The sequence below is a fragment of the Argentina silus genome, assembly GCF_951799395.1.
Source record: "Argentina silus genome assembly, chromosome: 16".
In the NCBI taxonomy this organism is placed as follows: domain Eukaryota; kingdom Metazoa; phylum Chordata; class Actinopteri; order Argentiniformes; family Argentinidae; genus Argentina; species Argentina silus.
Window position 1 is genome coordinate 10,019,150 of NC_139670.1, and position 26,934 is coordinate 10,046,083.

Genomic DNA, 26,934 nt, shown 5'->3' on the forward strand with positions numbered 1-26,934 from the left:
CACACAAACAAACACCTGCCCCTACTGAATAAAGTGTTTTCTTTCCCATGTTTCCCTTCAGGCACCAAGATGGCCCTTAAGTTCCTAAAGAAGAAGACAACCAAACTGAAGTCTTTCCTGAGGGAGTACAGCATCTCTCTCTACCTGTCTCCCTGCCCGTTCATTATCAACATGTTTGGTATAGCCTTCGAGACTGACGAATACTACGTGTTTGCACAAGAGTACGCTCTGGCTGGGGACCTCTTTGACATCATTCCTCCACAGGTAGGGGGAAAAAAACACCATCTGCAAGTCTTCCATTGGAGATATCATGCCGGGAATATTTACTACTAAATGGTTCTGATGTGGAATGTCATTGGAAGTCTGGAAATGTAATTCTAGTTGTATTTTTAAAGTGTTGTATGGTGTCCTGATCTCCCTCTGTGTGCCCCCCCCCCCGCCTCCCCCCCCCCCCCCGCTCTCTCTCTCCCCTCAGGTGGGTCTGCCTGAGGCTGTTGCTAAGCGCTGTGTGCACCAGGTGGCCATTGCCCTGGACTACCTGCACTGTAAGAAGCTGGTGCACCGTGACATCAAGCCGGAGAACATCCTCATCTTCGACAGAGAGTGCCGCAAGGTCAAACTGTCAGACTTTGGCATGACTCGCCGTGCGGGCTCACCGGTCAAGCGGGTGAGTGGTCCCAGGGATGAGTCAGGAAATCTAAAAGGAAATCTTAAGATTGTATTGATAAGTATATCTGTATATCTGGTCTGGCTTACCAGATGTAGTATTTAGGATAGTAGTATGCAGTGTGCACTATTGAATGGAACTGAAGTGAAGTGACTGGGACGAATGTCTCCTATGGGAAGGGCAGGGGACTACTTCCTGGTGTCCTTTATGACATTGGTACTGTAAGCACTATAATCATGTCCGCTCTTTCTCCTCCCCCGCTCCCCCCCCCTCCCTCCCCCCTGCCCCAGGTGAGCGGTACTATCCCCTACACGGCCCCGGAACTGTGTGATGCTTCCCGCCACGAGGGCTTCTGTGTGGATTACAGCACTGATGTGTGGGCCTTCGGCGTGCTCCTCTTCTGCATGCTGACGGGCAACTTTCCCTGGGAGAAGGCCCTGCCCTCCGACTCCTTCTACCAGGAGTTCATCCGCTGGCAGAGGAGACGGACGGGCACCGTACCCTCCCAGTGGAGGCGCTTCACCGAGCAGGCCCTGAGGATGTTCCGGAGGCTTCTCTCCGTGGAGCAGGAGAGGCGCTGCTCGGTCAAGGAGGTGTTTGGCTACTTCAGTCACTGCTGGATGCTGGACGGAGACACCAACGGAAATGGAGGAGGGGGTGGGGAGAGAGAGAGGGGAGGAGGGGTGAGGGTGGATGTGGATGGGACGAGTTCCTCATCTTCATCAGGAGAAGAGGACGAGGAGATGCTTGTGGAGAGGATGAAGCAGCAGACTCTTTCTCCTCTCTCTCCTCTCTCTCCTCTGTCTCCTCTCTCTCCCGTGTCTGTGGAGAGAGGGAATGGGGGTGCCAAGGGAGGGCTGATGGAACCGGGAGGGGGGCACCATTTTGTGTCTGTTTCCACCACCAGCTCTCTGTCTTCAACCAACAGCTATGAGCGCATGCCCAGAGACAACAACTCACCAGCGGGGCGCATACTGGTTGCCACGCCCATCGAGATCTGTGTCTGAGAGACCTGGGCACGGATGAACACTTCTTTATGTTTTCTCAGACACACTGATACATTTTAATCACACAAACACACACACACACACACACACACACACAGACACACACACACACACACACAGACACACACACACACACACACACATTCATACAAACATGCACAAAAAAACTACATATTACGTATTATTCTTTAAAAAACTTGAGAGGACCTTTAACGAATAGATGAATATTACGCAAAAACGACAAAACAGGAAATAGACTAACCCTTTCGGTATCCTGTTTGATGTCGGTGGTCAAGCCAATGGGCTTTGTGAGTTTTTGGTCAAATTCCACCTACACTAGGCCAGTTGCTCTTTAGGGGAACATTTTCAAAGAGACTGCTCCTCTGAAACTGTTGTGTGAAGCAGAACACAATTTATTAAACAATCAACCAACCAGTGTGGCAACACAAACAGGCAAGAAAAAAACTAAATGGAGGTTTCTACCTGAAATGCTGTTACCAAGAAAGCCTGAGAACACCAAAATGTATTTCTTAAAGCAATATTTTCAGCAAAAAAAAGACTGAAATTGAAGGAGCAAAAAAGAGCAAAAAAGAGCTACAGAGGAGGTGACTGGGAATCATTTTTGACAAAGCCAAGAGAAAAAGAGAGACATTCTTTTGATTTGTATTTTTGAAGCTGACTTAAATACAGCTCAGAGAAATACCTTGTAAAATGTTCCTTAAAGAAAAGAATAACATCAAAGTGAACAGTTTTGATGTTTACTGTAATGCAATGTGAACTCTGATACCGTGTGTGTAAGTGTGTGTATCACTGAACATTCTGTGTGTATGAATCGAAAATATGATTAGGTGGAAATGTTTTTTCTTTTTGCCTTCGGATTTACTTTATTTATTTGAAGCCTAAATATTCAGATTCTATTTTTTCTATTGATTTTTGTAAATTAGCTTTAGGTGTTTTCTGTTCCACCTATCTTAGTCCCCGGACCTTTGTGCCAAATCCACTTGGTCTTGTGCAACACGTTTGGTGAAATACCTATTTTTCTGCTTTTTCTTTAGTTGAATAATGTACATATCAATATCGGATCATTCAAGGCCAACAGTTGGTAAAGCGTAAGCCATTGATTTAGATCAATGTATTTTACTGAGAATTTATTTCGGCCATTGGCAGCAAGCCAAGATATCCCTGAGCTTCTGTCAATATAGAATGCTCCTGATGTCCTTCGGTTTCCAAACAAACATATCTACTTCATGGTTGGAAAACTATATTTTTTCAATTTATTTGATTGTTGCTATTTTGTTTTAAATTGTCTTAATGCTGATTAATGAGTATTGATGGATTTTTTTTATTTTATTTTTTTTATTATTATTTAGAGTTTTGAATTAAAGCAGAAAAATACAGTGCAGATGTACACAATCACATTTTTAAAATGCATGATGAGTAACTAAAACATATCTTTAAGTAATATTTGAACTGGCTTTACAAAAAAACAATATGTCAAATGTTGTGATGTGGAATTTTGCTGTAGCACAATTTCTTGCATAATGTCCCAGAGTAAATTCCGTTGTTATGATCTCTTGAGACGACCTAGGGCTAAAAATCTGACAGAACAATAATTGTTAGTTTTTATTCAATGTGTTGTATTTGTAAGCTGTTGGTGTTGTGTTTCCATCTCATTCAATGTGAGAAGTAGGGAGAGAGCTAAGCTACTGAGCATGGAAGTCCTGTGCTGAGACTGGCTGAAACTGCTGCGTTAGGAGAACACAAAATGATTCCTTTGATGAAACTGTAGCTTCTAAATTGCCAAGTTTGAGAAGTAGGACGGAAATCTAGGGAGGATTTTCTCACTTCATTGCCAAGCTAAGTATCAGGAATAATAACAAAAAATAATTCCTCATTATAAATTCAAAAATAAGTTATAAAGGAAAAAAAATATACAAAAAGCAGTGGGACACTTTAGAGTGGGCATTTTGTGTGTTGAGATGTCCAGACATAGCTGCATGAATCTGTATGTGCTGGGAAGCTGTAGTGTGAAGCTGTTTATTGTTTTGCTGTCACAAGCTGTAGTTCACAGCTCATATGAATGTAGAACAATAGTCAGCAAGTTACTTTACCTCACCATCTTCACATCTTCCAACAGTGAACCGTTCCATGGTCTTTAGTGGATATCGTGTTATTGAGTCTAATCACACACAAGACACAAGGCAGGTGTAGTCTTTAGACACAGATCAGCTTAACCCCCCCAAATCCCTAACCCTAGCTATTTTATTTTATTTTTTGGGAGGGGGGGGGGGCACAAAACAGCCTTGGGTCAGTGTTTAAAAGGAGTCAGATGACTACAGCTTGTGACAACCTCTGACCTCATCGTGTTCTAACTCGGAACAATGACCCATCTGTGTTGGGACTGTAGTTGTTGTTGTTTCTCCAGCAGGTTCTGTGTCCCCCCCCCCCGGCCCTGGAGAGCTGCAGGGTGTGCAGGCTTTTATTCCATCTCAGCACTAACCAGGGGAGGTTGGTGGAGGCAGACATCGGAGGACAGGCTCATTGTAATGCATGGGATGGAATGAGGAATGGTATCATGCATTCCATGCATTACAATGAGTCCTCCGATTTCTATCTTCACTGGCACTAACATACTACATTCAACTGATTAAGGTCTTGATGAGTAGTTCATTAGTTGAATCAGGTGTGTTAGTGATAGCCTGCAGTAACAACCTGCCCCCCCAGTGGCTCTCCTGGACCAGGGTTAATAGTGACCACTGCTGTAGCTGTAGTTGGAACCGGAGGTTTCTGCAAATGTATCATGATGTAATGTGTTGCAAGTTGTGTAAATGGAGTTCCTTGTCTTTTTTGTCCAGTGACATATTTTGATGCGCCACATGATCTTAGTGGAGTTTTATTCAGTAGATGAACACAGCGCTAGAACTCGTGTCCGATTCTGTCTTTGCAATACAATTGTCTTCCTGTAAGCTCTGATTTAGTCAACAATAAAATGAAAACTCTTGTTCGAATTGTGTTCTTCGAGTTTGTTCCCTTGACTCTTACTGAATTCTAAATCGAGCCCTTGCCCCTAACCCATTAGCACTTCTATATATCTGAAAGAATTTCAGATACACTGTACATATTTAATAGAGCAAAACCTTCAAAGGTAGGTGGGTAGGTGAGAGGGTAAGATTATCATCCAATTACTAATGCTTATCCTATACTTTTTAGATCTGTATGTATAGTCTTGCAGGAAGGGACTAGGTGTTTATTTCCAACACACATCCCAAAAGATATACACAGATTGCCACAAATTACATCATATCACTGCAGGCTAGTTAGCAACCACAACAGCCCAGAATCACGTGATTGCATCTCTCTGCCAGCACCCGGAGGTATGTTTGTTTTGATAAAGTGGTGATGTAAATGTTTTCTATAGGACACTGTAAACATCCCTAGTCCATAAAATCCTATGACTAGGGATGGAAATGCAGAATCCCCATCCAGGGATAACTATATTACAGACAAAATAAATCAAATCAATTGAAGCTCACACACAAAACGGGGTTCAACAAAATATTTATTTTTACAATTACATATCCTCTGACAACCAGAGGTAAAACACACAGTACAAAATAGCATCTGTAAAGTTGCCTTAAAATAAAGAGGAAAATAAAAGAAATGACATTGGTGCTGGCAGTCCTCAAATGTTACCCCAAACACCCTTGACAACATACAACATGTAGGAGGCATTGGAATGTGGTGAGTAGGTTATACCAGTAGCCAACGCATTGCATTTGTTGTGATCAATGTTTTGCTAGTTGTAGCATTGCTCCAGTCAATGTGTGATAAATATCCTAGGCCAAAATAAAAAACAAACAAAACAAGAAACAGAAAAAATCAAATCATTCGAGACTCAGCCCTGAGATTTAGACATGGAAACAATATTACAAACTAAATACATTTTACAACAATGAAAATTAGATTCCAAAAGCCATATTTGGTACAATGCATCAGTTTGATTAAATAAACAGCAGTGGGGAGGGTAAGGGCTGGATGAAACAACATCAGTGTGTGTCCCATTTTAGTCTTTGACAAAGTCAGTTTCACTGCTACATACACAGAAACATAGAGACACGATGGCACAGTATGACAGATGTGGTGCTCAAGGTCGAGGAGATTTGGATGAATATCGCCTGCAATCTGTTCTCTGGGAGCAGCAGATCGCTGTAACATTCTATCACTGCTAGTCTAGTCACCCTGTATAGACTTTCACACTGATCTCAGCTAGATAGCACAACACTGCCCCTACTGTTACTATGCAGAAGTACACACAGACACTGAGTCCAAACAGACATCACCAACACTGATCACATCGACTTGTCTAAATGCACAAGAACCTGACAGACTTATGCCTAATCCCACATGGACTCCTAGCTCCTATCCCTAGGCAGTTCAAGGAAATCATCCGAGAGTGGGATCAGTATACTTTATGAACTACTATAGCTCTGCTTAGCCCTAGACCACTGTCTGACCGGTGTGTGTGTGTGGCTGGTGGAGGGAGAAATCGGAGGATGCGCTCACTGTAATGCATGGAACGGAATGAAGAATGGTATCAAACACACATTTCATGTTTACCATTCCTCATTCCTTTCCATGCGTTACAATGAGCCCGTCCCCCACCTATTGCGATCTGTGTGCAGCAAAAGGTGCACGCAAGCTGTCCTAGTGCTGTGGAGGTCCAACAGAAGGCCATGTACATCCACTGATTTGTCTTTGCACAGAAGCTGGTGAGGAGTAAACAACAGGGCTCCAGTAGTTCTGATAAGGCTTTTAGAAAGTTCTGGAGGAAAATGCATCAGTGTAGTCTAACAGAGAAACACAGACAGAGCAGACAAGAGATAAGGTGGTGCGTGTATTAATGGCCATTCTGACGTCACTAAAAGGTACCTGGTAAGACTGTCAATGTATAAAAAAAAATAAAAAAATAAAAACCTTACAATATCTCTGTGACACTGACTGCCAATACTTGTTGGAATTTACAGACAACTTCCATGAAAGGTCCAGTCAAAAACTGTGTGCCCGTCTTCATACAAATAATGTAAATGTAGGGTACAATACTTTAGTCAGAAAGTATCAATATTTTGTTGCAAATGTATTTCAAGAAAATAAAACTGAATCCTAAAAATCCACTTGTGTGATGAATCTCAGAATAAAACAAGAGGAAAGCCAAGAGCAGACAGATGACTAGTGATGTCCAATCAGAATCACTTTGCTTCAAAGACCAACCAAGTCTGCTTTGACCACATGTTACAGACAAATGCACCTATCAAATGAGAAACTATTCTTACTAGGCCTACCTCTCAACACTGGCTGTGCCAGTGCCTCCTTGTATCATTTGAGACAGCCAATACTGAGGTTGCTGGGGCCTGGGGAGGTAGAAATTGGTGGACGGCTCATTTTAGTGCATGCAACGGAACACGTTTGATAGCATTCCTCCATGCACTACAATGAGCCATTCCTCAGATTTCTGCCTCCACCAGCCTCCCCTGCTATGGACAGTAAACCATCTTTCTACTGAGGAACATGTCTCAGTCTGAGGTACAGTACACATTCAAGCATAAAGCAAATGGACAAAGTGCTATAAGCCAACAGAAATCCAACATGGTCTCATCTTTGATAGTGAGATATGGCCATGTCATCAATGAAATGACAAAGATGAGGAGGTTCTATCTACTGATGATATCAACAGAACAATGTAGGAGGGCCTGGACCAGTTACACAGGGGTGAGTCCGCTGTGGAGATAATACTGCAGCCATGGCAAAGGACTGAACATTTACATATGGCATGAGCCACTCCAAAGTGCTTGCTGCAACATCCCTCGTTTGGGAAAAGTACATTCAAAAGATGAATATACAACCACAGTGTACAGTTCCCTCAATAACTCTTTCTTCATATCCACTATCACCTGGGCCAACAAAAAGAAAGTGCAAGTTTATCAGTTTAATTTCTGGACTTGCCATTCCTGCCCATCTCTGTAAATAAAATATGATGCTATGATCATATGTAATGAAAACAATGCTGGTTTCTTTTGAAGTAAAACCCTGTCGACTGTGTCTTGTAATGTTTTAAAAATAATTATGAATAATGTAGGTACCTGTCAGAGACATTGTTCAGTAGAGAAACTCAAGGTCGATCCAAGATCATTCTGCCCCGTCTCTACACCTCCCTATGCAACCAGCATTCCCTCTAACTCAGCATAGAGTAAGCTTACAAATAACTTAAGACAGACAAACAAACTTCCAGGTCAATTGCAAAAACAAACCCACAACATTCCCTGGAAATAAATAAGCCAAATATAATCACATACTTACAACGCTTTACAAAATTAAATATCTCAAATTGTGTTATTAACATTTCAATTCAAAAAGGGAAAAAACCTCCTCATAAATAATTACGAAGCAACAGCACAACTTTAGCGTGCATTGTAAGTGAAGTGAAAACATTTTTCTTGGATCGAACCGTGACCTTGTCTTTGGGCCCCGCTCTGAAACGTCCTCTGTTTCTCATTGGCCCCATCTAGCAGTCACTGTTGACAGTACCATTAGAGAGGATTGAGAGGTGGCATGGCATCCGGCAGCCGTACTCTCTTCTCAGTTGGTGCATTCCGTAGTGAGGGAGGGAAAAGGACAGATAGATGGAAGTGGAAAGTGAAGGTTTAAGGTTTGTGGGTGTTTGTATTCCACTGGAGCCAGGCTGTCAGTCAGAGGACAGTGTTCCACCATCACCACGGTTACCAGACTAACAGGAGGAAATCCTGCAAAAAAGTAACAGATGTGACACACAGAAGCACAAGTGATTCCTCTAAGTTCCGAGGGACATATAGATATTCAAAAGACGTTTAAGAGCAAAGCAGACAGTACTAACTAACCGTGTGAAGAGTATCCCTGCTGGTTTCATCACCTGCTGTCCCTTCTGTTCCCAGATGAGCCTTTGAATGACTTGTTCTAGGGAGGAAAACACATCATGGAGAGATCAGTTTACTGGAATCCCAGCAGCAGATCTGTGTTAGTCAGTCAGTTCGTAGCTATTCTGTATTGTAAGCATGAGTCAGCAGGGGTGAAGCAATATTCTGTTTTAATGATAGAACACGTTTAAAATGGGATTACAAAATCGTTGGCGAAATGTCAATATCAAGTCCACATTTGTTACAGAAGTTCTGAGTGGAGGTATTCACAATACACAGCACACACAGATGTATCAAAAATGACATACAAGTCAAAACTGAAAAGAACAATAAGGTATTGATGAAAGAGCCAACGATCCATACTTTGTGCTTTGTACATTTCATGGAGAAGTTCTCTTCGTTGAGTACACAATCTGCAAAGACAAGAATGCATAAATCAATACAAGCAGTGTGATTCATGAACTGGCTCAGGAGCAGACTGTCCCACACATGCATGAACAGGATACGGATGTAACATAAAGACCCTGCTACACGCCACGCAACTCAGAACAGCTATTTACAGACCCAACACACACAATCCTCTGGGTGGCATTGCCATTTTAGAACTACCCTTCAGCTGAAACATCGCCCTATCACACCGAGTGGGGGATGTGAGCAGCTGCAGAGAATCTGCAAAAAAAAAAAGGCTAGTGGTCCTTTTCAGATACAGATGCTAGCAGCAATGGTGTTCCTTTTCCAAGGTCAGATAATCAGAGAGAGAATTCCTGGAACTGACATTTTCAATCTCACATCACTGTCTGTGGCACTCAAATGCCAAACAATTTGTTAACATAGACCCAGACTCCCAGGTCTGAAACCCTTGGCACACGACAAACAGCGGCAGGCACTCTTGGGTTTAATTTTGCTCTACAGAGTAGCTGTTTTCTCTCTACTGCAAGTCTCAGGCTGGGACATGTTTGCTGTGCAGAGTCAGATGTGAGAGGAGCGGCTGGTGACGTAAGCAGCTGGTGGCTGTAAGTCTAACAGGTGTCGACACCCTGCCATCCGAGCAGGGATGGGGGACACACAATCCTGCTTTAGCACAGGAGCTTTATCACAGAGGACACACATTACACTCCTCCAGAACCACAGAGCCAGTGTTTAACCTGTCCCTAACCAGTAGATGGGCCGACCCTCTGCTTCCTGACTAGCTCTATGTCTAGGCTTCAAAAACACTGATTTGGGGACCTCTATACCCTGCCACACACACTATACACACACCTGACTGTAGAGAACACCTGTAGTGATATTTGTTGGGGCAGCCTTTGAAGAAACAACCCAGTGTGGCACCTGTCTCATGGCAGCGGGTACACATCTGAAACATAAAGAGAGGAACTGGAACTAGGACAGGCATAGACCAAAGGCTAACTGCCATGCAACAATTTCCAGCTTGAAACAGAGGCCTAGTTATAAATATATTGTTTGATATATAGATGACTACAACAGGAGAAAAACTGCTAATAAAATAAAAACATAGATAAGAAAGATTCATAGATAAAACCAAAATCTTAAATTGCACATACACTCTAAGTAACCATAAATCATGTCTATGGCTACACTTTAAACAGACATATTAGCCACTTGAAAACGCAACCCTGTGGCGAAAAAAAGAACATAACTTCTCTTAGACGACAGCCTTACCGTCTCATGGGCCACCTTGACAGCCTCCTCCAGACCGTAGACCTTCCCCTTCACCAGGAACACACCTGCTGACCATATGCTGCAGTCCTCGTGGAGCCAGTACTCACAGGGCTCCAGGGGCACCACGGGAGGGCTGTACCAGTCCTCCATCGGCACAGCAGCATCAGCAGCATCAACAGGCTCAGTCCTGGCCTGCTTAGCTGCAGGGCTGCCGGAGGGGTCACTATCGCTGGTCCATCTATGGTTGTTCCCTAACAGGGCTTTCTGCTTCAGCCAGGGGCCTGGTCTGTGGGCCCTGGCGCCTGGGGGCAGAGCACACTTCCTCCCCCTGCCTCGAACACTGCAGGAGGAGTCTGAGTCACTGTACCCATCCTCCTCCTCCTCCTCCTCTTGTCCTTTAAGGCCCAGTGTTCTGGTTGGGGTTTTAGCACTGGGTCTGTAGCCCTCTGGGTAGTAGGGCCCATGGAGGTCCCCCAGGTCCATAGCGTTAGCTGACCTACCACAGAGGCAGCAAACCAGGGTGCTGTGGTACTGACGCTGGGTGGAGACTCGTCCTAGCTGCAGGCATGAGGTGGTGGGGATCGCACCAGGGATAAACCCTCCATGCTGCTGCTGCTGGCCCTTCTTCAACCTTGGCCTCTCCTCCTCAGGGTAGTTGATGACAGTACAGCTGGGGGGGGAGGACTGCTTGCGCTCCACATGGATGAACGGAGAGAAGTTGTCTACCCTCAGTTCCCTTTTCTCCTCCTTGTAGTTGACATACTTCAACTTGATCTCAGGCTCCATTGGGGAGAACATGGAGGACTGCCCAGGTCCAGGTTGATGTTTTTTCCGTTTCCTCTTGGGAGCAGGGGTCGCCTTAGTTTTGGCAGTAGGAGAGGCTTTAGATTTACCTTTATGCTTAGCAGGGCTTTTCTGGCATGCTTCTGACGGTGGTGATATTGTCAATAGATCCACCTCAGGGGAGACATCTGGACATGACATGTGTTCTGACTCTTTCTCTGACTCCTTGTCTAAAACAGACGGAGGGCTGGATGTTTTTGGAGATGTGCTGTTGTGTGGGTATTTGGAAAAACTGGTGTTTTCAGAATCTGAGGTAGACTCTTTGTAAGTGTCTGTGTTAATGCTTTCCATCTCCCCTTTCAGTGGAATTGTTGCCTTTAGTTTGGTCTCTCTCTCTGAATGAGAAGCTTTCTCTTGGACTTCATTTTTCCTGACAGGTGAGGTCTCCTTTTTGGGACTAACAGCTTTCAATTCAATGGTCTGGGTCTGGGATGCCTTCGTTTTCTTAGGGGCTCTGACACGACTTGACACTTTATACCAGTTGGGGTTGATGTTCATAACTATGGCTTCTAACCTAGTTCCTCTCCCGATGCGTGGAGGGAGTTTTTTCCTTTGACATATCTTCTGCTCTACTCTCACATTTCCATTTAATTGAGTGGTATCGTTTTCCTTGGGTTGCTTTTCTAAAACTTCTGGCACAGTACTAACTCCTGTACAGTCAACAACAGGCTCTAAAGCGGTCTTGCGTGTATGTACTGGCTGCTGATAGACATTGCTGGTATCTAACCTTGGTGTATTACCATCACTATCAGACATTGTCCCCTGTCCTGCCAGTACACCAGGCCCACCTCTTTCCAGCTCATCCCAGCTGGTGTCGGCAGCCTCATCCCCAAAGGAGTTCTCAGCACTGGGAGAGCTGGAGGTCTGTGGCAGGATAAAGACTTCCTCCACGTCATCCAGTGAGGTAGCAGATGGGGATACGGGATCCTCCAGAGGGCTGATGTACTCCCTACTCAGAGAACAGAGAGTTCTGTGACTCCTGCTGTCCTGTACGACAACAGGCTCCTCAGTTCTGGAGATGAGGAACAGCACTTCCGAATTGTCTCTTTTTTGTCTCTCTGCCATGTCTGTAGTGAGGAGCTCTGCTGAGGACTCAACACAAATTCCAGAATTGGACCAGCTGCTACCATTTAGCAAACCTCCATGGTTTTCTGTATCCTGAGAAAGGCTGTGTTCCATCCCTCTTTGTTGAGGCTTGCATTTGTCCACAACACCATTACTAGCAACACACCCACCACTGATTTCATGAGACTGTTGCATTAGACAAACTCCTGCCACAGCCTCACTCGCCACCTGAGCTGAGGATATCGACTGAAAGAGTTCAGACTGTGACGCAAGGTCAAGAGGCCCATCCACCTGCTGTAGGTAGTGTTGATCCATCTCCATGCAAAGTGCCCCACCTGTCTCCCCAACCCCCTTATCTGAGGGGTGGAGAGAGAACTTGCTGATAGATGGTACGCCATACAGTGGTGAATGTTGAGAGAGAGTGTCGTGGGTGGAGAACACATGAGACCTGCTCACATAGGAGAGAGTGACTGTAGTGTTGGAGAAGGCATTGTCTGGTTGTATCTGATCTCCGGCCTGGAGCCTATGATCGGAGTCAGTCTCCACCGGGAACGGTAGTCCTTTGTTGCTCCCAGAGTTAGGGTACCAGCTGGGGGGCTTGACCACCCGTAAGGCCTCCATGGAGTTGGCTCTCAGGAGACATTCCTCACCATTCCTGGTCAGGTCGATCACAGTGGGGAGGCTACAGGTGGACGAAAGGTCTTGAGGCTGGGAAGATTCCGAGTTCCCGGGTGGCTGATCCATAGCAACTGAAATAGAACAGAAACATGAAAGCAAGTTAGCTACATTGCAACTATTGATAGGACAATGTAATTCTTAGAAAAACGCACATTATCTACACACATTGACGTTAGACACCACATTCGTTAGAATAGCATTGTTCAGTTAAACAAATACTTATTTGCAACAAATGCTAACTTATAATCAACGCAAGATAAACTTGACATTTACCCTTCGATAAATAAATGCTGACTCAGTCCATCAGTCCACAATTCAACAAAGGCTACGAAATTTAGCTAGCATTTTTTTCCCGTTGTTTTTGAAAAAAATCAAATATGTTGGTAAGCTTTGTCTGCGCGAGTTTGAATATAACGTTCCACACTCGTCTCGTGGATTGTACCTGCGCTAGAGGCAAATTATTCTACTATTTACAAACAACTACATCGATATTGCAACAAAGTTGCGCACCCTAACCCAAGGCAAGCGAATTTCGGGAAAAGTCTTCCCTCGGAAATACGTGATATCAAAAGTTGACAACTTCTTACGAAAATGTATTTAATCATATTTCGCCTTCACAAATAGCTGTCTAACTTTATAATCGTAGCTAATGAACTTTCCAATGACAGCTGACACTGACAGACGTGCTATCCTAAAATATTTACATTTCTGGCGTCAGGGATAATCCGCACGGAATAATGCAACTCAAATGCAACTAGCCAGGAACTAGAAAACTCATCTACACGACAGTAAGCCATTTTAGCAAATCATTTTTGATTTAGTCACTAGAAGTTGTGTTCTACAGGCAGATAGCTAACTGGTTAGCTTTCCCTACAAGTAGCTAACGTTAGGTAGCTACAGCATACCGCATTACAGTACAGCTTCGACTGTCTGCTCCTACACCACACTAGATACTGTGATGATAAATTAATCTGCATCTGATTTGGCAACGTTAGCTTATTGTGAAATAATGTGTCAGTAATAATAAATAATTTAGCTACCGAGCTGAATACAATACATATTGAACTGGGGGGGGGGGGTCTTCCCAAACAGCACAGCAGGATCAGGATGATGAATCGATGAAATAACTAAAATCTTAGCCTCGCTGGTTTCCTCGCTAACGTTAGCTAGCTAGCAAGCCAGCTTGGTAGGCCCGTCATAGCTAACGACCCAGATGAAACAAAAGAGGGAGCATACTGCGCTACCGGAGATCGAAACTTACCCCAACGGGAGGGAGTGGGGGCTTTAGAACGTCAAATTCAGGAGTATGTCCCACCCAACATTTCGTTCAAGATTCCATCTGCCTCTGACATCCCAGAACGCTAAATAGAGGGGGAAAAAATGTCACATAGAATGATTTAATGAAAAACCCATGTACTTTTCCTGAACACAGTTCTTTCTCCGCGCGTGAGCTGCACTTCAAGAACAGCACTTGTCAGCTGGCGATCAGAGTGAAGCATTATGGGAGAAAATTGAGCTGTGTTCAAGGCATGAATCTGTGATGTTTCACAGTTTGATGCGAGTATACGAGGGTGGGAATTAACATGACATGTTGCTTTATAATGAATGATATAATATAATTATAAGTTATAATGCTTAAAAGAGGTTAATTTCCCATGAAGGGCAGCCAGGTCAGTCAAAGGCCTAATTGATAGGTCTATAAGTAGTGATGGGTGAGTCACAAAAGGCCATAAAACGTTTTATTTAGTATAGTTTGTGTTGTAACACATATAACCCCTTTAATTTGAGGTTATGGGAATTAGGAAAGCAAATGCCATAACATGGGCATGTGGAGAAAGACACTGAGCATAGGCCTAGAGATCTTGTCCAAGTATCTATATACTCATCATCAGTATAGATCAGTGGTCCGGTCTGAGTTTCTCGAAAGCTTCATAGCACTAGGATCGTGTACTGGGAAATGAACCAAAACAAATGGTATGACTGCTAAAGCTTTCAGGAAACTCACCCCTGAGTAGCTGTAATGTTATCTTAACATTACCGGTTCTTGTTACTTCCCTTTGATTGATTCATACCTGAAAAACCCGGTGTGTGAGCTCCCTGGACAGACGTGACATTCATTGGCTGGTTAATAAGTCCCAACAGACGTGAAAACTAGAAGGGTGCAGCTCTGAAGGACGCCTGACGCCTTTGAAGAGATCGGCACCCTTGCTGTAATGCATTTAACCGTGATCAAAGCAAGGGGCGGGGGTGAGGGAGTGAGATTCATAGCGGAAAACAATGCTCACACAGGAGGCAGGGTGCAAAAATATTTATTGCTAATAAACCTGTAGTCAGTTGGTGTACATTTGCTGTATATTTACAATAATAGAGTACAGAGGAATGGGAATGTGAGACAGAAATCCAAAACACTTAAATAAATACAAAGGGACTGCCACTGAACAAGACTACAAACATAACCAACTCCAAGAACTTGTATTCCCATACAGCTGGACCAATATGATTACAGAAAAAAAAAAAACGATATAAATTTATATATATTTATATTATAATCAGTGAATCCAATCCATATGCATTCAGCAGTCACTTTTCAAAGGGTATTTTTTTTTATAAATGGTCCTATATTTCAGAAAACATTATCTATGATGTTTATCACCATATACAAGCCAACACCTCAGGCAATGGAGCAACATCCAACATAGCAGATAGTTTTACTTGTACAATGATGCAGGCAAATATTTTATTTTCATAGCTTGTTTATTGGGCCAGACTTCCATCTGTGCTGAAATGATAAGGGAGTGGAGGGAAGCTTCAACATGTGCATACTGACCACACCTAGCATAATACGCAGGCCTGAAGGCAAGTTTGTTCCTACTGTTGGTTATGTGAGTATTATTCGGTCATCAATACGTGGTTGTGTTTAGCCATTACACATTACACTTATTCCTTTGGCTATTCACACATACTAAGGAGTTAAAACAGTAGCTTACACAGAGTCATGTTTTAGTGTATGCATGATAGATGCTTCATTAAAAACAGTACAGTATTTACAATAAGACATGGCGATGAAAACAAACAAACAATGTCACAGTAACTGAAGTGCATGGAATGCAGATTCTAGACATAAAATTCAAACTTCATACCATGTTTTAATATACGACGTGTGTTGTGACCAGTGTGTTTCTAAATAAGTAAATTACAGAGCTAAAATATAGTGGGCCTCTAAACATGCAGCAAGGTAGGTGGACTCGACTCGTCACCGTCAGAACTCCTTAGTGTCTTTGTTGTCGAACAAGTGGAGTCTCTGCTCAGCAGTCAGCCCTTCCTTAAGACTCTGGAGGGGGAGAGAAAGCAGACAGAGAGAAAACAAAGACTGTTATTGGACCATGTCAACGTTTTTCGCTTAGCCTCCCTTCCCTTCCTTACCGTCCCATCCTTACCACAGCTCTAGAGACAGCACATCAGGGGAGGCTGGGCTCATTGTAACACATGGAATGGAATCAGGAATGGTTTGATACCATCCCTCTTTCCATTCCATTACGATGAGCCCATCTGCTCTGATTTCTGCCCTCACCAGCAGTACACAGTTATAAGGTATATTACATGTTAGTGGCAAAACATGAGGAATACAGAAACTAAACTAACAACCTAAACATCCTGTGATACTGGCAAAGCCTTTGTATGACGTGGATGGGGTTAACAACTGAGCAGGGTATGGACCAGAAGGCTGAACATAGAGACTCTTTCTAATAAATCAAAACACTGAAAGGATCCCAACATACTAATGGAGCATAAACCACTGGTCTGTTACCCTTTCTGCATTAAATGCCTATTTCCCCCCCAGCACCTGTAAAATAACGGATGTAAACACATTATTATAGATTATCAATGACGCACACCCCTGTGAGGTTTTGACTCTTCTCTAGGTTAACAAAGTGCTGTGAGATAGAGGATATAACTGGTATGACAGCACACCAGTGGGTGCACACACAGCACAGCAGGCATCTCCGTGAGAAGGGTGATTCTGGTTCGGTTTACCTAAAAGGAGAAGGCCTATAGGTCCTCGGGTAGCCCTAGCTGTCCCAGGGCATGTCACGACTCACAGACTGGGGATAGAAGGGGGGGAAGCACAACGGCATGTGTGTGTTAGACAAGGGGTGAGTGTGAGGTGAGAAAACATCCCCCACCACAGACCACACTCACCAGGTTCTCTCCTGATATGTCTAACACATACATTGTGTTGGAACTTACTACAGGTTTGTACATATGGATGCACCATGGATGGTGGCTGGTGGAGGTAGGAAACGGAGGACAGGCTCATTGTAATGCATGGAATGGAATAAGGAATGGTATCAAACATGTGTGGTTGACACCATTCCTCATTCCATTCATTACCATGGCAATCTACTTCCAGTGGCCTCTCCTGATGTACAGTACACTGAGATTTGTCCTCTGAGTCGCTAAATCATGCTGCCAGTCTAACCACCCAATATGATCACCTGCAGGTTGTAATGCACTTGTTGACCGGTAGGTGGCAGTGCGTCATGCCTAAAAAGCACTTGGTTCCTGCTGAACTGTTGAAACACATTTCTGTTGTGGGAGACCTCTACTGGTAAGTTAAATCAACCTGCTTTTCCAATAAGACAAACTACACCCCAAGCCTGGTAACTAGTCTGTTTCTGCTTAAGCAAACTCCTTTATGTATCTTATCAGACAAAAAATGTGGGGTCGGCTAGAGCAGAGACATATCTGGCAACTAGGCTTCTACTAACTCTTTATGCTTGACAACAAAGTCCATAGTAATATTCTGATCGATCGATACATGTTTTTCCATTCAGGGTAAACCACTTAATTCATAATGTCCCTGAGAGCTCAGAACTGATGCTGGGGAGCGTACCTTTGACCTCATGGTGCGCTCTGAACGTTTTGCAGCAGCAGCCGCCATCTTGAGAATGTCTGGGTTGCTTTTGGACTTCATAATATCTGAGGATAGACAAAAGACACAGCTTACACCAACAGTATGATTGGCCTAGCCAGAGTGGTGTTGACAAAGTGCCGTCTGATTAGGAGCAGGCAGCAAAAAACTACAGAGAAGGGGATTGCACTGTTTGTTAAGGGATACAAATCTGTGTCTAACGTCCTGTCTTGAGACATATGCATGACAATGTCAGAGCTCAGAGATAGGAAGGTGCTGTGGGGGTTAAAGGTGTGTGTTAAAGCTGTGTGTTGTGTTAAGCACAGGGGAATAGGTGTGTGAACCATCACAGTGTTAGTGGGTAGAGGCGTGTGTTGAAAGGTGTGTGTGTCAGATAGAGGTATATGTATCCGATAGAGGTGTGTGTGTGTGTGCGTCAGATAGAGGTATGTGTATCTGATAGAGGTGTGTGTGTCAGACAGGTGTGTGTGTTCCCGTTACCGTATCCTCCCCGCTCTAACTCCTCTAGCGAGGGCTCCCCCAGTGCCTCGTGGGCCAGCTGCAGCTGGTCCCTGACCCGCCCCAGATCACGCTCCGCTTTGGCCTTCACTATGCTCAGCTCTGTGTAGATGTCCTTGTACTTGTCCGTTGCATACTTCTTATCCTGCACAAGAGCACACATTGAGGTATTCATTAGCATAAAATGTGCGCAACGACTTTTCAACCAGTACATGATTTTATAAAGGTGGTCCCTTTACGTCTAAATGATTTAACTAGCCCCTCCTGTGGTGTAATAAGATCACCCCCCGGGCCTTGACACTTACTCTTTGGGCGGCCTGGAGTTCGTCCTTCAGGGAGTTGATCTCCTGCTTCAGGTACTGGACCTCTGACTCTTTCACCCTCAGCATCACCTTACAGAGCAGAGCAGGCGTGTGAGACACGGCAGCTAGCTAATAACGTTCTATTACAACAGAGTCTGAGAAGCTTGAGGGAAGGGCGCTACCTCTAGTTCGTAAAGCTCCTTCCCGTGGATCATCGGGCAGGTGTCTCCTCCCGCCTCCTCACTGTGCATGGAGCGCATCTTGGTGATCTCTGCAGCCAGACGGTTGTTTAGCTCCTGCAGACGGGGGGGACAGCGGGGTTGAGGAGGGCAGGGATGGAATCACAGGAAGGATTGCACTCGTTGACTAGAAAACAGACCTTCTCTGGAAAAATGGTGACGTGTGTATGTGTGTGTATACCTGTGAGAGTGTGTGTATACCTGGTTGTGTGCATTGAGCTCCTGGTTCTCTCTCTGACACTGCCTCAGAGCCTGCCTCTCTGCCTCCAGGGCCTGGGCCAGGTGAGCGTTCTCCAGACACTTTTGGGAGTACTGCTCTGACAGCACCTCAATCTCCCTCTGGAAAGAACACAGCTCCTCCCTACAACACAACACAAGGGGTTAAAAATAGGACTGCCCTGACTGCTCTGGGCCTGTATTCACAATGCATCTCAGAGTAGGAGTGCTGATCTAGGATCAGTTTCACTTTTTAGATCATAATGAAAAAAAGGTTATATTGCTATATTAACTCTCCTACTCTGAGATACTTTGTGAATACAGGCCTTGCTATCTTATTGTTTTATTTTTCAGCTCTTGCTCAACACATGAGCTTGAGTGTCTAGACAGCCTCAGAGCCAGGGCGGTGTTAACTAAGGGCCGTCTGATTAGGAGCATGCAGACAGACTGTCCCCGAGAAGGAAATGGGACTTGCATCTGTAATTCCTAGTTTGGCAAGGTCACTGCTACCTCAGCTCCAGGTTGTCATGGTTACAGTTGGCAAGCCACAGCCAGTCTCTCTCTCTCTCTCACACACACACACACTTTGCACAGTCATCTTGAGACGTTCAGACTGCTCTGGGTTGGGTTTCACCAGACAGGATCAGTAAACAATGAGTAATTCCAATAAATTTGGTCATTTTAGCAGATCAATTCATCCTAGGTGACCCAGGGTTTTACAATATCCCCCCAGCTCTCTCAACTTTCCCTATCCTTCTAATTAATATGCTCAGATTGATAATATTGGAATTATAATGGAATGATCTGCCAAGTCAGGACACCTGCAATTTCACAGAACTCAAAGCCATATGTCAAATCATGCAGAGCACAGGAACAGTCAGAAGAAAACACCCAATACCTGAACACAAGTCACAACTAGTCCAACAGGCAGAGCAGTGTTAACTGATGAGACATATTTAAGATTCAAGCCAAATGGAAATGATAAATCATTTGTTTTTATTAATGTATGCATGCATGTTTCACCAAGCAGCAACATGTAAACAGGGGAGGAGAAACTCGGCTTGGTGTGACTCCTTTTTGGTTTTATTTGGATAATGGTCTGGGGCATATACAGCAATGTGTTTGTGGAACTGAGGGGAGGGCTTACTCGTGTTGCCTGCGGATCTCCTCAATGTCTGCGTTCTCTGTGTTGTTGTTGGCCTTGCGAGCCCGGTCCAGCTCTTTCTCCAGCTCCGACCGGTGGGCGTTCTTCATCGCCTCAATCGCTATGACAATGAAAACAAAGAGGCTTATTGAGACGAGAGAACATCTAGCTGCAACCACCTGCAAAACTCTAAATGTGTAACCATGTGTAACCAGCAACCAGTAGCTGTCAGGAGGTTGTGTTGAACCAGTGTCCATCCATGGCACTACTGACCAGCTATGGTGGCTGCCGTCTCCTCGTTCAGCAGCCTCTCTTTCTCCTCATGTAGGTTCTCCAGGTCCCGCTGGTGCTTCCTCTGCAGCTCGTCAACCACCTTCTGATGGGACTCCTCCATGGCAGCAAAGCCCCTCTCGCAGGTGGCCTACAGGACAGAAGGGACCGAGGATGCACAATGAGTCCACAGACAAGCCTGAACTAGGGCCAGGAGTTTTCCCTGACCAAATGACCTGACCAGGAAAAGCTCTTGGCCCTAGCTACGCGTCTACTGCTGACCATCCATTCACTGACACTGATCAACGACAGCAAACACCGAGCTCGCTACTGCACGTTAGCCATGAGCAAAATGAGCTGATGATTACAAAGGGTTAAGAAAAAGAACAGAATACACAATATGTTTAAGGAATGCGTAGGCTGAGAGAACTGAGAAGTGCGTATGAGAAGGCTAAGTGCTGTAATTCCCTCCTCAACAGTAAAGGTATTCAACCACTGCCAGGTTTTTTGCTAAGTAAACGCTGGGCTTGCTCATAAAATGCCTATTAAAAATGTAGTTCATGTCTAGTGTGATAATGTCTGAAGTCTATAATGTACAAAACCATAATCTGCTACCATTAGCCAAATCTTTGGAGGAATGTAGGGGTTAAGCTCAGACCAAATCATGAATAGCCCGATTCTCAGGCATGAACTGAGACTGGAATCAAATGTATCTTCATCAAGAGGTGTTTGGACCAGCATGTCTGTGTCAAATGAGGCAAGATTGCCAGCCTTGCACTAACGCCTTTCAGCAATAGAGAGAGAGAGAGAGGGGGGGGGGGGGGAGAGGGGGGTCGAGGGTAATCCTGATCAACACGCTTTTAGAGACAGCCATTCACAATGCTATTATAATTACAGTGCATGTTTCCACAAGAAGGGATTTGAATAGCCTTCCGACTGGCTCGACCCAAAACCTAGGCCTACTTCCGTCCTCTATTCACTGCCACTAATCTGAGGACTCAGTCAACGATGCTGTCCTGCGCTCCCTCTCTCCATCCCTCTGCAGACAAACAGGCAGGCAGGCTACACTCTGTTTTCATAGGGATAAATCCCCCCCTAGCGCTCAGAGAAACGGCGCGGGAACCAACTGTGAGACTCAGGAGTGAGCCAACTCCCCCCTGTTGGTATATGGAGACTTCCTGTTCTGACATCACAGCATGCAGCACCTGCTCATTGTTTAGATGTGTGTGTGTGTACACAGAGGGGCCCGCATCCTGTTCTACAGTATATAACTACTTAGATATTCCAAACTATTTAGGACTAGGCTATGTTTTTTAATGAAGTAAATAAAATGTAAATACTGCACTGTGTCCCTCAAGGACCAGAGGTAAAGAACACTGCTCTAAGATACATTGCTGAATGTTACATAACTGTCAGAGTATGATGGTCTTCATGCTAGCTGGCAACTACTCAAATGACACCAACAGTCCACCATGACAGCATTAAAAACGATGATATGACCAACAGTAACAAAAGACAGAGAAGAGGACATGTGTTTTTGAGGTCCGCTCCTGTCATTAACCTGACAGAATGTAGACGTATGATTCTTTCCATGAAAACATTCCTTTAACAACCACTTGGTATAACTTCATCTGCTTGTCATGCCCATACACACATCCAATATAGCGCAAAGTAAGTTCGGTAAGCCCAAAAATCTAAAAAGACAGGATCAACTGATCTATGTTAAAACTGACTAAATATAACCATATGAATATCGGTAGCCTATCAAGAGGTAATGTGAAGAAATGCAGTTTTGTTCATGAACTTTTTCCTTTTTTTTTTATTACTACATTACTTTCCCAATGTATAAATATAAACGTCCAATCATCAAGCGTCCTGCAATGTTTTGCAAGCCTGCCAATCATCATTAATCAGCAAGTCAGAATGGGGAAAGTTAAATGTTTAGTCAGTAAAATGGCAATAACATCAAAGACAAAGAGGTAGGCCCCATATACATCTTTCAAGTTTTGTGGGGAAGAAAAGCAATACCTCAAGCTCAAGATGTCTACATATCACACTTTCGGTTCAGGATGACTCAATGATAAAAAATGTGGGGTCAACTTTTTGTCTTTGACATCGCTTATCTATGATAGGAAACCAATAGATTAAGCACAACTATAACTTCCGAGGAACTCATTTCATAAGCATTTATACCTGGGTGGCTCAGTACAAATCCACCTTGGAAGTAAAAATATGCTGACACTACATGTGACTTAGAATCAAAGTCATACTTATAGTAAGCCTAATGTGTCTGTGACAAAAGATTCAGGATATTATCTCATCCTAGCCTTACAAACAAAATGGGTTCCTCAGCACACAACTAGCTTTGACAATCACATGCACTAACAGGGGGTTAATCACCATGCAACACTTGAGGATACTGGTTAACAGAGAGGAGAGTAGAGTGAGGGAAGCAGGGTTACGTAGGCGAAGGGGGGAGGTTGGGTAGGAAGGGAGGGGTCTGGGGGTGCCACAAGGAGACACAAGGCATCACGGATGGAGAACAGCAAGGACAAGGAACGCTTCCACCTTCAGGTTCTCCAGATCTTTATCGTATTTCAGCCGCAGCGTCGCTGGGTCGCCCAGTTGCTCGCGCCGCTTCATCTCCTCTGTCATGATTGACACCTGGGTCACCAGCTCTTGGATGCGCTCTTTGAGGGTGGAGGCTGTGAAGGACTCGGGGGACATCGTCCCAGCAGGGGTGCCACTGTCTCCTGGTGTCACCACACTCCTCAGCTCCTCCATCTCCCCGTCGAACCGCTCCAGAAGGATGCTCCTCTCCATCTCGTGTTTCTTCTGCAGGTTCTCCATGCAGGTGGTCAGTGAGTCAATCTCTTTCACGTTCTCCTCCGACCGGAGGCGCAGTGTCTCGCCAGCCGTGGCGACTTCCTGTCTCAGCTTCTCCGCTTCCTGTTCATAGATGTCCTTGACCTCCCGCAGCTCCTTCTTGTGCTTAGCCACCATGTCTTGCAGCTGGATTGCTTTATCCAATGAGTCTATGGGCTCTCCCTCTAAGCGAATGTGCGTTATTTGCTTTGTGTCCACACTCATGAGGCTGTCAAATCCTGAAAGCTGATTCTGTAGTTCTTCTAGTTTGTATTGGAGATCTCTGTTCTGTTCCCTCAGACGAGAGCAGTTTGCACAGTCTGAGTTACCCATCTGGATTTCAACCTGTGTTTGCTTTAGCTCTTTTTTGTGTTGGATTTTCAACCTGCTGATGATATAGGATATGTGAGCTTCTCTAAAGGCCTCTTGTAGATGTTCTGACCATTGTTTCTTTTGATTACCAGAATCAAAGCTAGCTAAAACCAAGTTGAGGAGCTTGTCATTTGAAGATGTCTCAATAGCAGAGGCAATTTCATTCAACAAATATACTTTCTCTTGCAGGGTCTCTGTTAGATCTTTCAAAATGAGAGCATTAGTATCACTATCAAGCCAGCTATGCCAATTCAAACCGCCAGTGTCCATGGTCTCTTTATTCATAGTGACCTCATCATCAATGTCCATCGTTGGTCGAGGACAAATCCTACTAATCAAAACAAACATGCTCTTCTCTGCCATCATACATTCTGCCACACTCCTTTCAAAACTACACTCACTTTCATCTTCAGTCTGATCTGGGCTCACCTCAGTAGCACTTAACAAACGACTCCAAAACTCTCCCTCTAATACCAACCGTTTCATTACTCTCTGACTCACTTCAGCAGGCTCCTCTTCAAAGGACCCAAGGCAATCTGTGACAAGTAAAGTGCTTTTTAAATCATTAAGCATTTTCTCCACATTAACATCTACCTTCATTAACACCTCTAACACCCGGTTTAGGGCCTCAGACTTCATTTTAATCTCCCCTACTACTTGCTGAATAACTCGTTCATCTTCAACTTGCCTCTCACCAGTCTGCATCAACTCATCACTAACATGCACTGCCCTTTCTCCCCTACCTGCCTTTGTCTCTACTTCCAACTTTCCTCGCAACATCCTAATCTCATTCTCTGCCGCTAAAAGCTTCTGACTACTGACTCTCTCAGATTCCTTATGTCTACTTTGTAGTTCAATGTTTTGGGCTTGAAGTTGTCTACAGAGCTGCTCTTTAGACTCAAGGAGCTCCTCTCTCTCAGACAGCTTAGCCTCAGTGGCTTCAAGCTGCTCTTTGATTTGTTTTTTCTCCAGAAGAGACTCATCGACGCCCTCCTCTGCCATCTGGAATCCCAGACCTTTTAGAGTGGCCTCTTTCAGCTGAAGTCTCTTCTCTGTGTCCTTCAGACTGTTTCCAAGCACCTCTAATGTGATCAGGGCCTCGTGAAGCTTTCGAGATTTCTCGTTAAGCTCTTTCTCATAGAAACCCCTGTCGATGGTGTTGGCTTCGTTCTCCGCCAGTTTGGCTTTGACTCGATTCAGCTCCTCCATGAGGAGAAGGTGCTGTTTCCCGCCTTGCAAGTTGATCAGCTCTGCTTTCAACCTGTCTATCTCCCTGTCTGCCTCAGTCAGCTGGTTCACTATCTCCTGATATCGCTGGTTCAGAGCCCCGTTTTCGCTCAATAGCAGTTCAATCCTCTGGGATAGCGTTCTCATAGTGATCTCATGTGTTTCTGAGTGGTCTTCGATTTGGCACAGTGGTCCGTAGGGGTTCTTCAGGCCATCAACCTTCTGCTTTTGAACTCTGCCCAGCATGTCCTCCATGGTCAGGAGACGAGTTTCGTAATTTCGGATGCTTTCTCCTGCCCTGGCTAAGCTCTTTCTCATGGTCTCATTTTCTACCTCCTGTTGGTACTTCCAGCTCTCCAAGAGCCTGTGACAACTGCCCTGTTCACCCATATCTTGACTACCCTCAAGGCAGTATTCACTGTGAGAGTGTAGCAATCTAATTAACCCCTTCAGAGTCAAGGGCTTGCCTGATATCAAGTCCTCTAGCTCTTGAATCCTCTCTTCACTATCCTGGAGCAGAAAACTAACTGTCTTTTGGACAGGCTCTGAGAGAGGGCTTTCCAAAGTGGCTGGCTTTTGGGGTTCAGAAAGGTATGGTTCCTTTATGGATAGGTGAGAAAGCGAGAGGCCAAGCTGAGCCTGCATGTTGCGCTTTTTCAGTTCTTGCAGCTGAAGGAGCTCTTTGGTCTCCTGGTACTTCTTTGTTAAGCTCTGAGCTGGAGAACTAACCAGTTCTGGCCTCTTCGTCTGGGGGTCGAGATCGGCCTCCAGACCCAAAGGAAGCTCCAGCTTGGAAAAGGGGACCAGACAGTTGGTTAACACACAGCAGGGGTGAAAAAGCTAGGTAATTATTTTAGGTCATCTATCATCTATTTCCCCCAATTTATTTTGGTTTCAAAGCAAATTAAACATGACCAAATTGTGACAAATGTGACTTATAATTATGTCATTTAACCATGATGATTAAAAACATTACATAAGTAGTGTACAGCTTCTTTCATTAGGCTAAATGATGTGAATTAGAGCACTGGAAAGAGAGATTTGGAATGGCTTAGGTTAGTAAATCACAACAGAGCATGCACATTATTGGTTAAAAGTTATTTCATGAGGTAAGTGATGCAAAATTAGTGCTAGCTAAGTGGTTTACTCAGAGATGGGAGGCATACCGGATCCTATGAAAAAAACAATGGTCTTGAATTCTCTTGTTCCAAACTCCTTGTGTCTTCCACAAAAACAGAAATATTTCTCAATGGCACTTAAAAAATGGTTTGCTTGACTGCAACGTAAAAACGCAGAGAACAAAATCAAACTCTAATGTATAGTTTCATTGTTACACCTAAACCTGGGGAAATTATACAATTACTTCTAAAAATTTAAATTTGTGGAGAAGCAAAAACAATAACATGAAGAGAAAATAATGTTCCTTTTTATGAGGGTCACAGTGACCAAACATTTTGTTACAAAGGTCCCAAAATGCAATAGACAATGTAGGCTATGCTCACATTTCCTAAAAGTAAAACTGGTGGCTGTTAAATCAAATATAGTTTGAAAGGGCTTTTCAAACGAAGGATTCTATTGATTTGTTACAGACTACCCAAGAGAACCAACTGCCTTTGATATGGTTTGCACTTTTGCTTACCCTATAAGAGTTTCAACCACTTACAACTGACAGAAAAAATAATCAAATGTAAAAGCAAAGCTAACCAAGATATTAATAGATCTAACCAGATCATGTGAAGAGGATTTCAAAAAGCATCTATTCATCCTTCATACTAAAACACTCTTTCACTAAATACACACACGCACGCACCTAATACACAAACACAATAAATCCAATTGGCAACTCTGTAATCTGCATCATGGTATGGCTCACAACATTGGTTAAAAGAAGAATGGATGGTCTGAACAGTTAAGTTGAAGATGAAAAATCGGAACTCCATGCAAAAATTCAATGAAAGGTTATTTTCATACGTTTTGGGCC

The 26,934-nt window shown here is 44.1% G+C and overlaps 3 protein-coding genes across 5 annotated transcripts in view; 1 reads left to right on the forward strand and 2 right to left on the reverse strand.

The window, feature by feature from the left end:
* bsk146 (brain specific kinase 146) overlaps positions 1 to 1,674 on the forward strand; it is a gene marked incomplete at both ends in the record, with an annotated part of 1,991 nt that extends 317 nt beyond the window's left edge. The window contains 3 exons of the mRNA XM_083688147.1: positions 62 to 264; positions 476 to 667; positions 958 to 1,674. Coding sequence (XP_083544273.1) covers positions 62 to 264; positions 476 to 667; positions 958 to 1,674 — 1,112 coding nt within the window. The remainder of the gene's footprint in view (positions 1 to 61; positions 265 to 475; positions 668 to 957) is intronic.
* Positions 1,675 to 5,215: 3,541 nt separating this feature from the next.
* On the reverse strand, positions 5,216 to 14,289 carry LOC310817288 (uncharacterized protein). Its single transcript, XM_083687798.1, has 6 exons — positions 14,149 to 14,289; positions 10,302 to 12,958; positions 9,882 to 9,975; positions 8,985 to 9,034; positions 8,586 to 8,661; positions 5,216 to 8,471 (listed from the first exon to the last, which is right to left on the reverse strand). Exons 2-5 carry the CDS (start codon positions 12,951 to 12,953, stop codon positions 8,614 to 8,616), a joined length of 2,844 nt encoding a protein of 947 aa, XP_083543924.1. The 5' UTR covers positions 12,954 to 12,958; positions 14,149 to 14,289; the 3' UTR covers positions 5,216 to 8,471; positions 8,586 to 8,613.
* Positions 14,290 to 15,180: 891 nt separating this feature from the next.
* The window catches only part of LOC310816855 (myosin phosphatase Rho interacting protein), a 34,558-nt gene continuing 22,804 nt past the window's right edge, over positions 15,181 to 26,934 (reverse strand). Inside the window, exons 16-24 of one of the 3 annotated variants that reach the window (XM_083687178.1) lie at positions 20,493 to 20,640; positions 20,223 to 20,340; positions 19,061 to 19,220; positions 18,803 to 18,916; positions 18,624 to 18,710; positions 18,301 to 18,463; positions 17,782 to 17,867; positions 16,923 to 16,990; positions 15,181 to 16,218 (exon numbers count right to left, since the gene is read on the reverse strand). In XM_083687178.1, the coding sequence (XP_083543304.1) occupies positions 16,958 to 16,990; positions 17,782 to 17,867; positions 18,301 to 18,463; positions 18,624 to 18,710; positions 18,803 to 18,916; positions 19,061 to 19,220; positions 20,223 to 20,340; positions 20,493 to 20,640 (909 nt within the window). In that variant the 3' untranslated portion in view covers positions 15,181 to 16,218; positions 16,923 to 16,957. Of the gene's footprint in view, positions 16,219 to 16,922; positions 16,991 to 17,781; positions 17,868 to 18,300; positions 18,464 to 18,623; positions 18,711 to 18,802; positions 18,917 to 19,060; positions 19,221 to 20,222; positions 20,341 to 20,492; positions 20,641 to 23,057; positions 25,743 to 26,934 lie in introns of all 3 variants that reach the window. The other 2 variants (XM_083687179.1, XM_083687177.1) reach the window with 2 other exon arrangements.

Coding starts and splice junctions, on each gene's coding strand:
- LOC310817288 (XM_083687798.1), bottom strand. CDS start 12,953: ATGGATCAGCCACCCGGGAACTCGGAATCTTCCCAGCCTCAAGACCTT. Junction 9,976..10,301: donor TCAAGGTGGCCCATGAGACG/GTAAGGCTGTCG, acceptor TTTATGTTTCAG/ATGTGTACCCGCTGCCATGA. Junction 9,035..9,881: donor CAGGTGTTCTCTACAGTCAG/GTGTGTGTATAG, acceptor TTGTCTTTGCAG/ATTGTGTACTCAACGAAGAG.